Here is a 13,671-nt window from a genome sequence, read left to right on the forward strand (position 1 = left end):
GATCTGAGCATTTATGAGGTGGGCACTAGAGGACTGAGACAAGTTCAAAGCCAGTCTACACAAGGCTACATAGCAAGAGCCTATGTCCCAAATCACTAATTATTTATGAATGAAATCTTGTGAGGTCTACATTTGCTTCTAAGCCCTCAATGATAAATAAAAAGGTAAAATGAGATAATCGCCCACTAAGTTGACAATTTTTTAAACTAGATGATAGGTAAGTATTTAGAAATTATTTTTCCTTATGTATATATTTGAAGTTTTCCATAACAGAAAAATTTTAATGAAACTATATGTTTTTTCTTAACATTAATTTTTTTATTTTTTGAGAAATGGTCTCATTATGTATCCCTGACTGGCTTGGAACCAGCTATGCAGATAAGACTGGCCTCAAACTCACAGAGATTGGCCTGCCTCTGGATTAGGATTAAAGGTGTGGACTGCCACGCCCAGCTAGCTATATGCTTTTAATGTTATAGAAATCGTTTGCCTTATAATGTTAATTAAAAAAAAAACTACATGTAATAATCCAATTATATATATTTTAAATAATAATCCTATTCATCTTAACCCAAGCTAGTCTCAAATTTATAATTTTCTTCCTCCACTTTCTGAGTGCTAGGATACAGTGCCATTTTTCTAGCATATTTTTTCCTTAATATGTTTTTCCATTTTCTAAATTTTTCTAACTTTATATTAGTCATAAGAAAACATCTTAAAATGAAAATATGTTGGCAAATTACCATTTACAAATCTTCATGTTGTCGATATTTACAAACGGACTTTACAAATAGCAAGGAGAAATCTTTAATTTGAAAGGAGAGCCCCAGAGTCTACATTTCCCACAAGTTCCTAAGTGATGTTGACACTGCCATTCTGGGACATACTTTGCAGACTACAAAATAACCAAAATTTCTAAGATAGCAATGCTTCAAAAACTACTTCTAATAACAGCATAGCATACAAAGAAAATAGAGTAGGTTCAATGCTTCAGAAACTCTAAGAACACCCAGGTATGGTGCTTCACACACTTAATCCCAGCACTCAGAAGACAGAGGCAGATGGATCTGAGTTCAAAGCCAGCCTGGTCTACACAGTGAGTTCCAGGATAGCCAGGGCTACATAGTGAGACCCTGTCTCAAAATAACAAAACAAAACAAAAACAAACAAAAAACAAAACAAAACAAAAACAAGCAAGCAAGAACACCAAGATACAACTTCTTATTGGCATATACAGCAATGTAACTACAGTGTTAGCTCACACAAAAGAGGAAATGCAACAAGAACAAGCAATACACTCTCCTGCACAGTGTAGCAAAGTAAATGTCACATTTGCATATACCAATAGTGTATGAGACAGGGCCAACAGCATAGGAATCACCATGAGTATGCTGCTCTTCAGACATTTTCTCTGCACTGTAGAAACAAAGATGTCATAGCACCTCACCACAGCCTGATTAATACACCTCTAAATCCATGCTGATCAAGGTAACTGCTGATAATCAATAGAAGACTATAGAATAAACAATAATCCCCATCAATTTAAAAAGATGAGTCTGCAATATGTTAATAAGCTGACTTCTAGCTTATACCTAAGTCCCATAAGATTTTAATTTCTCTCATCTATTATCATTTGATAATCACTAAATTTTCTAGAAATTTGGTTTCTGGACTTGAGAAATTAAATTTCTGAACTAAGCTGACTGAACCAAAAGCCATTCCATCATTTGGATGTGACACACATATAAGCGTCAATAAAATAGATGCATTTAAAGCCTGCACATTTCATTCCCCTTACCTTTGCAACAAAGTAGTCCCACATACTAAGTTCAGGAGGAATAAATTTTTCTTTGTAAGATGGTCTTTCTGCAGGCACTGGTGGTGGGGTAGCATCTTTTACAGGCCTTCCAGGGACCAGCATTCTCATGTTAAATCTCCTTCGGTGTTTATCTATGTCTTCAGAAGGAACAGGAGGTGCTGAATGAGATTCAAAGGTCAGCATTAGTTTACAGATTTAACCTTTCTTTAGCTCCTCCTCTTGCCATACTATATTCTAGACCAATTCTTTATATCAAAGCTTCTAAACTTTCCTGGTTACTGCATCAATATCCCATAGCAGAGTCATGGCAAAGAAGCAGGTAGCCATCATCCTAGGAAGCCACTTGCTATACAGACTATGGATTAAGTAATTCCTGCAAGATGTATTAAGAGGAGCTGGGGAGATGGCTTAGCAGTTAAGGAGCATTTACTACTCTCACAGGGGCCCCAAAATTTGGCTCCCAGAACCAATTTCAGGTAGCTCACAACTACATGTAAGTCCAGCTCCTGGGGATCTGACATGAAATCCTGTGCTCTAAGGGCACCTGCACTCAGATACATACATACATACATACATACATACATACATACATACATACACACACACACACACACACACACACACACACACACTTAAAGAAATGGCATACTCTGTAAGTATTTATTAAGAGTGACTGAGTGATTGTTTCAGACTGTGGTTCAAGAATTGATTCATGATCTGGATGTAATGGAGCCACTTTTAGTCTTGGCACTCGGGAGGCAGAGTCAGGCAGATCCCTAAGTCAGAGGCCAGCCTAGTCTCCAGAGTGAATTCCAACACAGCAATAGGTACATAGTGAAACCCTGTCTCAAAATCAAACAAAACAAACCAAAAAAAAAAAAAAAAAAAAAAAAAAAAAAAAAAAAAAAAAAAAGAAAGAAAGAAGGGAAAAAAAAAAAAGAAAAAAAGAAAAAGAAAAACAGATTCAAGAACATGTAGAGTATAAGGTAGAGTATAAGGGTATACAGAATGTCTTTTTAAAATAGCAGAAGCACAATGGGAAGGAAAAAGACAACAAGAATAAATGGCCAAAGGAGTCTGTGTAAATGAGGGGTAAAGAACTTGTGTAGACAAGAGCTATAATGGGAGTAATAACAAGGCCAACTTGCAGAATCAGACCAGTGCCAGTTTGTGGATCTGAAGCTAGGCGCTTACCTTATGGGCAGTTCTCACTAAGGCTTCTCACACTAGTCCCATGTAAGGAAGACTTTGTTGGTTCAGTAGGAGGGAGGTAGAAGATGGTGTGAGGAAGATATGAACTAGTATAGAGAATGGTAAAAGCAAGAGGAAGGATTATATGTAAAGAAATAGCGAAGTAATTTAGGACCTAGTTGGATATGGAAGAGCCACAAACAGAACAACTCCAACAGCAATGTTCTCAAAGCACAACCAAAATTTTACCAACTTTCACAGGCCTGTATTATGTTTTAAATCTTTTAACTTTAAGGTAGAATTTATGATATTGAGCTGGGCAGTGGTGTCACACACTTTTAATCCCAGCACTCAGGAGACAGAGGCAGAGGAATACCTGTGAGTTCAAAGCCAGCCTGGTGAGTTCCAGACAGAGTGAGTTTCAGGACAGCCAGAGCTGTTACACAGAGAAACCCTGTCTCAAAAAGCTGAAAGTGTCCAATTCAGTGGTGTTTACTACATTTATAATGTTGTACAAAGACCACTTCAACCTAGTTCAAAAGCACTGTCATCACAAGTGAAAACCACAGACCCTTCCTTCTCTGAATTTGTTTATTCTAGATATTTTACACAGGCAGAGTTAATAACATGTATTTTGTATGTCTGGTTTCTTTTGACCTAAGTTTCAAAGTTCATGCGCATTGCAGTATATATCAGTATACATTAGTACTTCATTCCATTTTAGGCTGAGAAACACTCCACTGGATGTAAATATCACACTATCCATCTACTTATTTTTTACTCATAAACATGTGTTAGATATTCTAATGGGTTTCTTTTTTAAGATTTTTTTGTTTGTTAAATTTTTATTTCACATGCATTGGTTTTGCCTGTGTGTATGTCTGTATGAGGGTGTCAGATCCTGTAGAACTGGAGTTACAGACAGCAGTGAGCTGCCATGTAGGTGCTGGGAATTTGAACTGGAAGAGCAGCTAGTGCTCTTAACTGCTGAGCCAACTCTCCAGCCCCACCAATTGGTTTCATTATGATACTTTCAGACATGTATTCAATGCACTGTGATCAATTCACCCTCTATTACTGGTCGTGTCCTCCTTCCACTCCGCTGATCCTCTTCCTCTTCTGTTTTCATGTGGTTTTGTTTTTGGACAGGGTCTCACTATGTAGCCCTGGCTGGTGTGGAGGTTGATATATAAACCAAACTGGCCTCAGAACCATAGATCTACCTGCCTCTGACTCCCAAGTGCTGGGATTAAAGGCGTGCACCACCACACCAGGCTTCATTTCTTTTTGTTTATGTGTGCGTACAATCCAATGAGCTTAATTAGGGTTGCTTCCATAAGCATGGGTTATTTATCCACTTATACTTGGTGATAACCCACAATTATCATACAAAAGCATCCTTCTAGAACTGATTCTCCACAAAGTAGCTAGAGTGGCTCTTCAGAAAACCCAAGACTGTCATTACTTAAAACCCTCCATCAGTCTCTTTATTTCCATAGAGCAACAGCTGAAGTCTACACTATGGTTTACAAAACCCTAAATGGCTGGTCCCCAGTTACTCCTCCAACCTCGCCTTGAACACCACTCTCCCCTTGCTCATTGTCTTCTGCCTTCCATCTGCCTACAGTGCTCTGATCTTGGACATTTATATGGTGGAATCACAGACGACCTCCCTAGGGATCTGCTGCAAATGCAACCTGATCATCTTCTCACCATCATAACTAAACCAGCCCTATCCCCATTCCTCACCATTCTCTTCCTACTGCCCCTGCTTGTCTTGTTCTTCTCACACCCCAAACACAAGAACACCTCCTGACAGATAACACATTTAGGGAATGACTGCATTCTCAGAAGTTTTAAACATGGATGACTTAACGGAGAGCATTAACACAAACAGGGAGAGAAAGAAGCTCAGCAGGAGAGCACGTGCTTAACAGGCACAAAGTGAAGGGTTTTATCCTCAGCACTGACAGAAAATATCCACAATTACTACAAACAAAAAAATGTGATTTGGGAGGAAATCTTTTCAATTTAGATGGGGCTAAAGGAGGGCAGAAACATAGGAGCTGGTGAGATCACATCCCTTACCACACCTGAACTCAACACAGGCAGGCACTGGGGACAGAGGTAGAAATGTATCATTTAACCTCTTTGTGACACTTATTCATGTCTCTAATACGGCCAATCCTTTTCCGTAGATGAATTAAGGTTCTTTCTATGTTTTAAGAAGGAAAAACAAAAATAAAAACTTTCCCATCTCTTATCCCACAAGTTTAAAAAGTGGGATAAAAAATATATTCTTGCCCATAATGAAGAAAACACAAACACATACACATACATACACACACACACACACACACACACACGGAATTTTTAACGCCATATTGACATGACCATAAGTTTAAACTCAGGCCAACTGCGATGACACCTCTGGGGACTTCCTTACATCTTTAAAGACCTCATCCCTTCTATACTGTCCCTACCTTACTGCTTCCTTTACTGCTGTTTCTTTTTTCTCTTCAAACATGTCCTAGTTTTCTAGCCTCAAAAATATTACTTCTATAAATAAAAAGGCAAAAAATTCTAGCATCATTTTATTTATTATCCTAAAAAGAATTACTACATTCTTAAGGTAAATAGCTAATTTAAATAGCATGTAAAATCTTACTTTAATTTTGGAAATTATTTATATTTATATACAGTATTTGTAGCAGATTTATTCTTACCTGCAATACTTTCTGATTGTCTCCGAGGCTTCACAACAAGTTTCACGCCTCCTCCAAAAACAGCAGCCCACATTCGATTATTTAATGGGTGGGCTGCAAGCCGAAACAATTCATTGGAGGAATTTGTGGCAAGTGCATGTATCAGTAAACTTAAGTAAACAGCAACAACAGCTTCACACAACAGAACATTCAGTTTTGGCTGGTCTTCATCTTGGGCAGAACTCAAGAGATTAATAAGTGAGCTCACACCTGTAACAGCACAGAATAACATTAAAACATCAGTATAAAGTACAAAAAGAAAAAAAGGCACACATATTTTCAGGCACTAAACTAAGTGCCTATTTCCTATAAAACAGCATTTTATAATATAAATATCAAAATAACAGGGGAGTGGATTATAATCTACAGGATGAGGTAAGAACCATTTATAGCCATAAAACAGGTCAGCAATAGACTACAGGGGAGAAGGGAAGCTCTTCCATACAGCAGCACTCCAACTTTCTAGCTCTTGTAGTTTGAATGACAATGTCCCCCTCCCCCCCCACCCCGATGGCTCATAATGAGTGGCATTATTAGAAGGTGTGTCCTTTTTGGAGGAAGTATGTCATTGGGGGCAGACTCTGAGGTTTCAGAAGCCCATGCCTAGTGTCACTCTCTTGTCCTGCTAGCTACCATTCTGGATGGAGACCTCTCAGCTACCTCTCCAGCACCATGTCTGCCTTTATGCCACCATGATTCCTGCCATCACAATACAGACTTTCTGAGCATTCCCAAAATACTATAGCACTTAAAATGGCTAATCCATAGCAGAAAACATCAACAAGCAGCAAATTTACAAAAAAAAAAAGAAAAAAAAAAACTCTACAGAAAGCAACATCATAGTTTTGATAGGGGATTGTCTTAAAAAAAAAAAATTTAGGGGGCCTGGGGATGTAACTCAGTGGATAGGGTAGTTAGTACATGCACAAAGATAAGGACCTGAGTTTGTATCTCGAGAATCTACATGGAGTCAGGAGTGAGTGGTAGCATATCTATAATCCCAGTGCTCCTGCAACAAAACAAGAGGACACAGGAAAACCCCTAAAAGTTCTGGGTTACCTAGCCTGGAACACAGCACTGAATAACAAACACCCTCTCTCAAAGAAGGTGGATGATCAAGACCAACTTCCAAGGTTGTCTTGTAAACTCTTACATAAATACACAGACACATACACAAAGTATTTTTAATTCCAGGGCCAGTGAGATGCCTCAGTGGGAAAAGGCACTTGCTGCCAAGCCTGACAACCCGATTTTGATCCTGAAGACCCACAAGGTAGAAGGAGAGAACAGACTAGCATAGTTGGTCTCTAACTTCCATGTATGCCATGGCATAAGTGACCCCAAGACATACATGCACACTCATGCCTGTGTGTGCGCGTGCACATACACACACACACACACACACAATAAGTTAATGTAATTCCTTTTAATTACAAAAGGATATGGAAGGAAAAAAACCACTCCCATCACACTACAACACCACTAAAATTCTCACCAGGCCACTGAGCAGGAGCAGAGTTCGGTGTTGCATGCTCTTCAATGCTTTCTGTCCTGAGCCGCCGTCGATCACTTAAGAGAAGTCCTTGATAAGCCATTCCTGTGAGCTGATTTCCTTCTGTCTGACTGCTACAACAAACAGGTATAGTTACTGCGCTGGGAGAGGCAGTGAACACGGTACTTTACATAAATCTATTGTAGATGGTTATAACAATATCAAAAAGTTTTAACAATAAATTCACTTTTGCCATGAGACCTTAGTTTAGAATTCGTTACAAATATTTATTGATAGCCTTTTAAAACAAAATATTCATTTCCATTACCCTGGGCAAATGATCTTAGTGTTTTTCAGGAGCTTCTTAACAGTTTAAGACACTTTCTACTTTTTTAAAGTTGGAGGTCACTGTTAGCCGGGAACATGGCAGACAAAACAGTTGAGGGTCTGAGTTACTGTAATTCTCAGCTCTGCAAGACTGCTTAAGAGTAACCCTGCATTCAGAAGGTGAGAAAAGCCATGGAGTTGTATCTCAGGAATATCTAAATTGAAGACCAATGCCCCCTCAAAACTGATTCCTCTCTCTGAAGAGCATTGTAGAAATCAAAGAAATACAAAAAGCAAATGGTAGAGCTGGCTGCAGTCACAGCTGAGCCTGAAACCATATGTTTGAAAGCAATGTCTCTGAAACCTCACTCAGTGCCATCTTTGCCAGGAAACAATTTATCTATGGTCATCTGGTGACTGCTGTCAAGTAAATCAAAATTTTCTTCACTCATTTCAAATCTTTGGAGTTATTTAAGTATGGGCTGATTAGGATAAAAACAGAGTGCAAACCATTTTTGAGAGAGTAACTCCTTATTTTAAAATCAAATGTTCCCATAAAAGGCAGCTAGCTTTGCAGTAAAAAGTGTAGCCATATATTCATGTAGATATAATTCTATTAATTTTTTTCACTTATTAATGTCATTCTTCCAAGTGATCCATTTCTCACAACTTATGCTATCCTAGTCATTAAAATGCAAAGTATAAACAGTTGTAGACAACTTGATTTTTAGAAAAACTCAAATTATTTTGAATTGATATCAGCTGGCTAGCATAGTCGTGCAGCTCTGTAATCCCAGATACTCAGGAAAATGACACAGGAGGACCACAAGTTCAAGGCATGCCTGAGCTATAGAGTGAGTTTCAGCTTGGGAAGCTTGCTGGAAGCTTGCTGAGGCCCTGTCTCTAAAAGCAGAGGTCTGGGGATGTATAATTCAGGGGTGGAACATGTCTGCATACCAGGTACAATGGCCTACAGCTGACCCCCAGTACTGCATAAACAAACAAAACTGATAACATCAATTGATTTCTATATCACACATAAAAGTATAATTAAATTAATAAATTTTAAGCATATATTTTTTCAAGAATATGTCGTTTTGAAAGTTTTTTTTTTTTAATTTCAACTGAAAATGAATTAACCAAGTAAAAGCTGACCCAGCTTCAGAGAGACCTCTGAGGGTACTAGGAACCTCTAGTATGAAACATTGTGTACAATAGTCTTCTTTCAAGGAAATAAAAGACAGTAACGAGGATCATTCACATAACTGATTGTTATAATCTACATTTTTCTTCTGTTACTAGGTGACACCTAAACTAAACAACTAATTATTGGTTTATTTCTGGGTCTATTTTATCCATTGAAGTACACATGCCATTTATACTAGGGATTATTTTCAGCTCTAAGAAATAGAATCCTATAAAAGTATGGAGCAGTTGAATGTTTTGCTGTATTAAAACTACTTGGGTGGTTTTATTTTTTATTTTATTATTTTTTACCTGTAGCTATGACTGTCACATAATGCCTGGTAAATTGATGCAGAAAGTGATGCTGCTAGTGAATGAAGTGTGTGCACCTAAAACCAAAACAGCCACAATTATAATTTGTACTAACATTTCTATACAACAGCAATATCTTAAGTTAGAAAATACTGAGGAAACTAGCAACAGCATAAGTAAAACTGGATCCTACAGAAGATAACCCTACTTTTAAACTTTTAAACTAACTCATTATCTTTATAGGCATGCCCAATAACAAAGCCGACTCATTTGGACATATCTTTATCAAATACAGACTTGCTGTGAGCCTGATATTTGCCAGGCCCTGAGCAAACCAGGGCTAATGTGACTGAGTCTTGTCCTAGGCTACAACAATTAACTTACATAGTAATATAAAAGGATAATTGAAGCCAACTATGCACAGAACTTTCAGAGGTTTCATTTAAGCTTTGCCTTGTGAAACTATACAAGGTTCAATCTTAGCAGTAACAATTGCCATTCAGTAAGCAAATTAAATCAAGCACTTGTGGAATGCCTCATTTTCCAGAAAGCAAATAATTTAGTTAGTATTCATAGGAAAGAGAAAGTCATAAAAATTTGTTTTTAGAAAGTTTAAAAATTCTACATATAATATTTTTTAAAACACATTTTAAACTCCATTTGAATCAAACTCCATTTGAATCAACACTTTCAGACTTGTAAATTTCTTAAAATTCAAAGGGACTTCAGAGGTTCCACGCCTTTAATCCCAACATTTGGCAGAGAAACCCTGTCTCAAAAAACTAAAAAAAGAAAAGCCTTATCCAAATTCTAAGGAAGGGAGTATTTCCAACATGATTTCTATCTTTTTTATTTCTTAGCCTAAACAATAATTTAAGCAGTCTCTCAAGGATACAAATATTAATTCATGCTAAAGATGAGAAACCTATAAGCTATATAAGCTGGTATGATTAGGGTCCCTCAGAAGAGTATCTCAACAGAGATCAACATGCCTGTGAAGAGAGGGAAGGATAAAAACAGCAGGAATGAGTGAGCAGCCTGCACACAGCTGTGCAGTGGAAGCAGAGGCAGCTCTGCACACCCTGCCAAACTCTGTGGCATGTATGAGACTTCATGAGTTAAGCACTCAGAACAGGGCATAGGGTTAATTTAGGGCAGTAACTCATGACTCTGATGATCTCTAACCTGTTGCACAGCCTCCAATAGACACTCATCAGGAAACAAGTGACAAGGATATTTTCTCTGGAGCCATTTAGTTCAAATGGTTATCTCAGGTAACCCTCCCTCAAATTTCTTTTTCACACTTTCTTGACATATAAACAACAAGCTGATAATATTTCTGATTAGTAATTCATTTGCCAAAAGAGAAAACCTAAATGAATATTGAGTAGCAAGAATATTGTCTAGAAAATTAGTTTTATTACAAAAAAGATTTACCTGCTTTAAAGGAAGACCATAGTCTTTCCAGAAATAAGAATTTACACTTTTAAGGCTGGGTGTGATGGCACACACCTTTAATTCCAACATTTGGGAAGCTGAAGGCAGGTGAATCTCCACTGAGTTCAAGGCCAGCCTGGTCTACACAGCAAGCTCTGGGACAGTATGGCAACACAGTGAGAACTTGTCTCCCACCCCCCAAAAAGAGAAAGAGAGAGAGAGAGAAGAAAAAAGAATGCATCCTTTTAAATTGCATTCATGGCAGTACATAAAACTTTTCAATCATTCTCTCTACACTAAAGTTGGAGCACATTCAAGACATTTACCTTCCCCATATGTACAACAAATAATCACAAAGTTCCCATTACCTTCATGTCTTCGACATTGGGGTGAGGAGGTGTTTTCATCTGCACAATAGTATAAAGTATGTCATGGATGTGATTATTTAAGTACAACACAGGGTTGGCTATGACTGTCTTTGTTGATGCAATACTTGCTGAAAGCAGAGGCAGGGTGGTAGGCAGCGGCAGCGGAGACTGAAGCTGCTTTACTGTAGTTTCCTGGAGGTGACAATAAATTGATTTTTTTTTTAATTTTTTCCAAAATTGTTAAAATGAAGGAGAAAAGCAAACCCCAATGGATACCTGGTAAAATGCAGGTGTTAATAAGCACTTGACTAAAGCAGTATGTTCCTGCATTTATTTATTTATTTATTATACAAACACTTGCAGATACAGAACACATGAAGACAGCAACCATACCCTAATGTTCTTTAAAGTATACTTCTGTGCTGGTCAGTGTTATCATCATGACACAAACTGTAGATAGTTGGGAAGAGGGCCCATAAGAAATGGACTCCGTCCCACTGGCTGTAGGCAAGTCTGCGGGGCATTTTCTTGGTTACTGACTGATGTGGAAGGTCCTACTCTATTGGCAGCCCCACCCCTGGGCAGGTGGTACTAGGTGGTATATAAGAAAGAAGGCTGTGACACCACGAACAGCAAACTAGAAAGCAGCACTCCTTCATGGTTCCCACTTCAGCCCCTGCCTTTGAGTTCCTGCCCTGGCTTCTCTCGATAATGAACTAAAACCTGTAAAACCAATTAAACCCTTTCCTCCCCAGTTGGTTTGATCAGTGTTTGTAACAGCAACAGAGAAGCAAACTAGACCAACTTCTAGTTACTGAAGCCTTCACCTAAGAAAAGCTACACTGGAAACAAATACGGGCCTCCTGGGACTCCAGGAGCTGAAAATCTAGGTTTACAGCTTTAACTGGAAGAGCTACTGAAATCACTTACCAGCTGAGACTAATAAATAAGTGATGCCCATACCTGCTGTGACTCTTGCAGCAAAAATTTGAGTTCCATCCTTACTGAGGCCAGACCACCACCCTGGGCCCCGTGAAGACTACAGTAACTGAGAAACACTCTTAGGAGATCCTGGTTTTTCTGCAACCACAGCTTCCGTCTTTCTGCATGCTCCCGCTTAGCCTGCAGTCTTCGTCGTTCTATTTGGTGGCGCTCATAGGAACCAATGTCTGGCTTGTCCACCATTTCCTCCTGATCCAGAAGTTCACTCTCTACTTTAGAGTATGTTTTGCTGGAATATTCTTTAATAACTGATTCATGATTGCATATCTCATGCAAGGCAGCAATTTCCTTTTCAAGCCAGTTGTAGAGCTGAAATCTGAGCTTTCCTCCATCTACTTCATAACCTGTGGCCAAAGTTCTTAGTTCGGTCATGAGGATCTTCAAACAAGCTCGAAACTTCAGTTGTTCAGCAATAACATCAACCTCAGTGTCACCCCCAGCACAATCTTCTTCCTGAGGGGTCAATAACGCCTGCGGGTCTGCGACCTTGTGGTCCTCACCATACTTCTTCATCACTAAGCCACCAGTGTCGTCCTCTTCTAAAGCACTATCATGGTCTTCACCCCAGTCGAGCTTGAGAGGCTCCTCATCAACCGTGACAATTGGCTGGCTCCAGTCAAACTGGGAGGAAGCTGCTGCTGGCCAGGCAGCGGCAGAGCTGACACTGCCACCACTCAGAGCTCCTGATTCTGACGGCCCGTTCTCCATCCTTTCAGAAGTGAAGTCAAGCTGGTCCCTTTTTGCAGTTAAGGAAGATATTTTAGTTACTTTAGGAATTTTAGAAAGTACTTCAAGGGCTAAAACAGGGCATCCAACCTTAAAATGAGCATTTGCAGTGGTAAAAAATAATTTTCTTTCTATGAGGTTAATTTTATCAGCAATGTTTTTCTCAGTTTTGAGACCTAAAGTTGCCAAAGTTCCTTCAGGGGAAGCAAGATTTCTTCGAATAAGTAAAGGATGTGTTCGAAGGTAATTGTAAAAACTGAACACCACAGGGTTGCAAGACTTGATGATGACTGCAGAAAACAAACACAAAAATCATATGTTAATTTGAATATCTATGCAAAATAACAAAATAAATTAGTATTTACCCCAAATAAAGACCAATAAATATTACTATAAATAAATAAACATTAACCCAGCATCCATTCATATAATAATAATCTATGTAACAGAAACAAATGTCAAAGTGATGTCCAAATCACACGATGCCCAAGAAGGGGCAAGAGGTGCACACAGAAACCTTTCCCTAGAAAAGTGGGGCAGGGCGAGATGCGTGTTTGCCTACTTCTGTTTAAACGGGCGGGAAACACAAACAACTGTTTCCCGTTTAAAAAGTGGGAGGATGAGGGAAGGAGCCAGAGTTCTAGGGAAATACCTTGAAAAAAATACATGCATACATAGATATTTTGAGACAGGCTCATTAAGTAGCTATGGAATCTGCTATATAGATAAAGTTACCTTTGAACTCACAGAGATTCACCTGCCTCTGCTGTCACCATCATACCCAGCGATGTTATATTTATTTTTCAAAACTATTATAAACGTTTTCATAATTTTAAAATGTAATTAGACTTTTAAGATGTAGTTCACTCACATACATACACACACACACACACACAATACAATATAAAACTAAACCAAATGCATTTAATCTAAAGTTCGTAGGATAGACACATAGAGATAAATTACAAAGTGACTTAAAATAAGAATTTGCTGTACATCTTTAGTAAGCTATACCATAACAATAATAATAAAAAGGTTGTAGAACAC

The 13,671-nt window shown here is 38.5% G+C and overlaps 1 protein-coding gene across 4 annotated transcripts in view; it reads right to left on the reverse strand.

Annotated features, from left to right (window-relative positions):
• Dmxl2 (Dmx like 2) overlaps nucleotides 1-13,671 on the reverse strand; it is a 116,854-nt gene that overhangs the window by 21,307 nt on the left and 81,876 nt on the right. For 2 of the 4 annotated variants that reach the window (XM_051197488.1, XM_051197486.1), the window contains exons 24-29: nucleotides 11,860-12,914; nucleotides 10,897-11,088; nucleotides 9,092-9,168; nucleotides 7,271-7,398; nucleotides 5,737-5,985; nucleotides 1,799-1,977 (exon numbers count right to left, since the gene is read on the reverse strand). In XM_051197488.1, the coding sequence (XP_051053445.1) occupies nucleotides 1,799-1,977; nucleotides 5,737-5,985; nucleotides 7,271-7,398; nucleotides 9,092-9,168; nucleotides 10,897-11,088; nucleotides 11,860-12,914 (1,880 nt within the window). Of the gene's footprint in view, nucleotides 1-1,798; nucleotides 1,978-5,736; nucleotides 5,986-7,270; nucleotides 7,402-9,091; nucleotides 9,169-10,896; nucleotides 11,089-11,859; nucleotides 12,915-13,671 lie in introns of all 4 variants that reach the window. The other 2 variants (XM_051197487.1, XM_051197485.1) reach the window with 1 other exon arrangement.

This window comes from Phodopus roborovskii, unplaced genomic scaffold (assembly GCF_943737965.1).
Source record: "Phodopus roborovskii unplaced genomic scaffold, PHOROB, whole genome shotgun sequence".
NCBI lineage: Eukaryota > Metazoa > Chordata > Mammalia > Rodentia > Cricetidae > Phodopus > Phodopus roborovskii.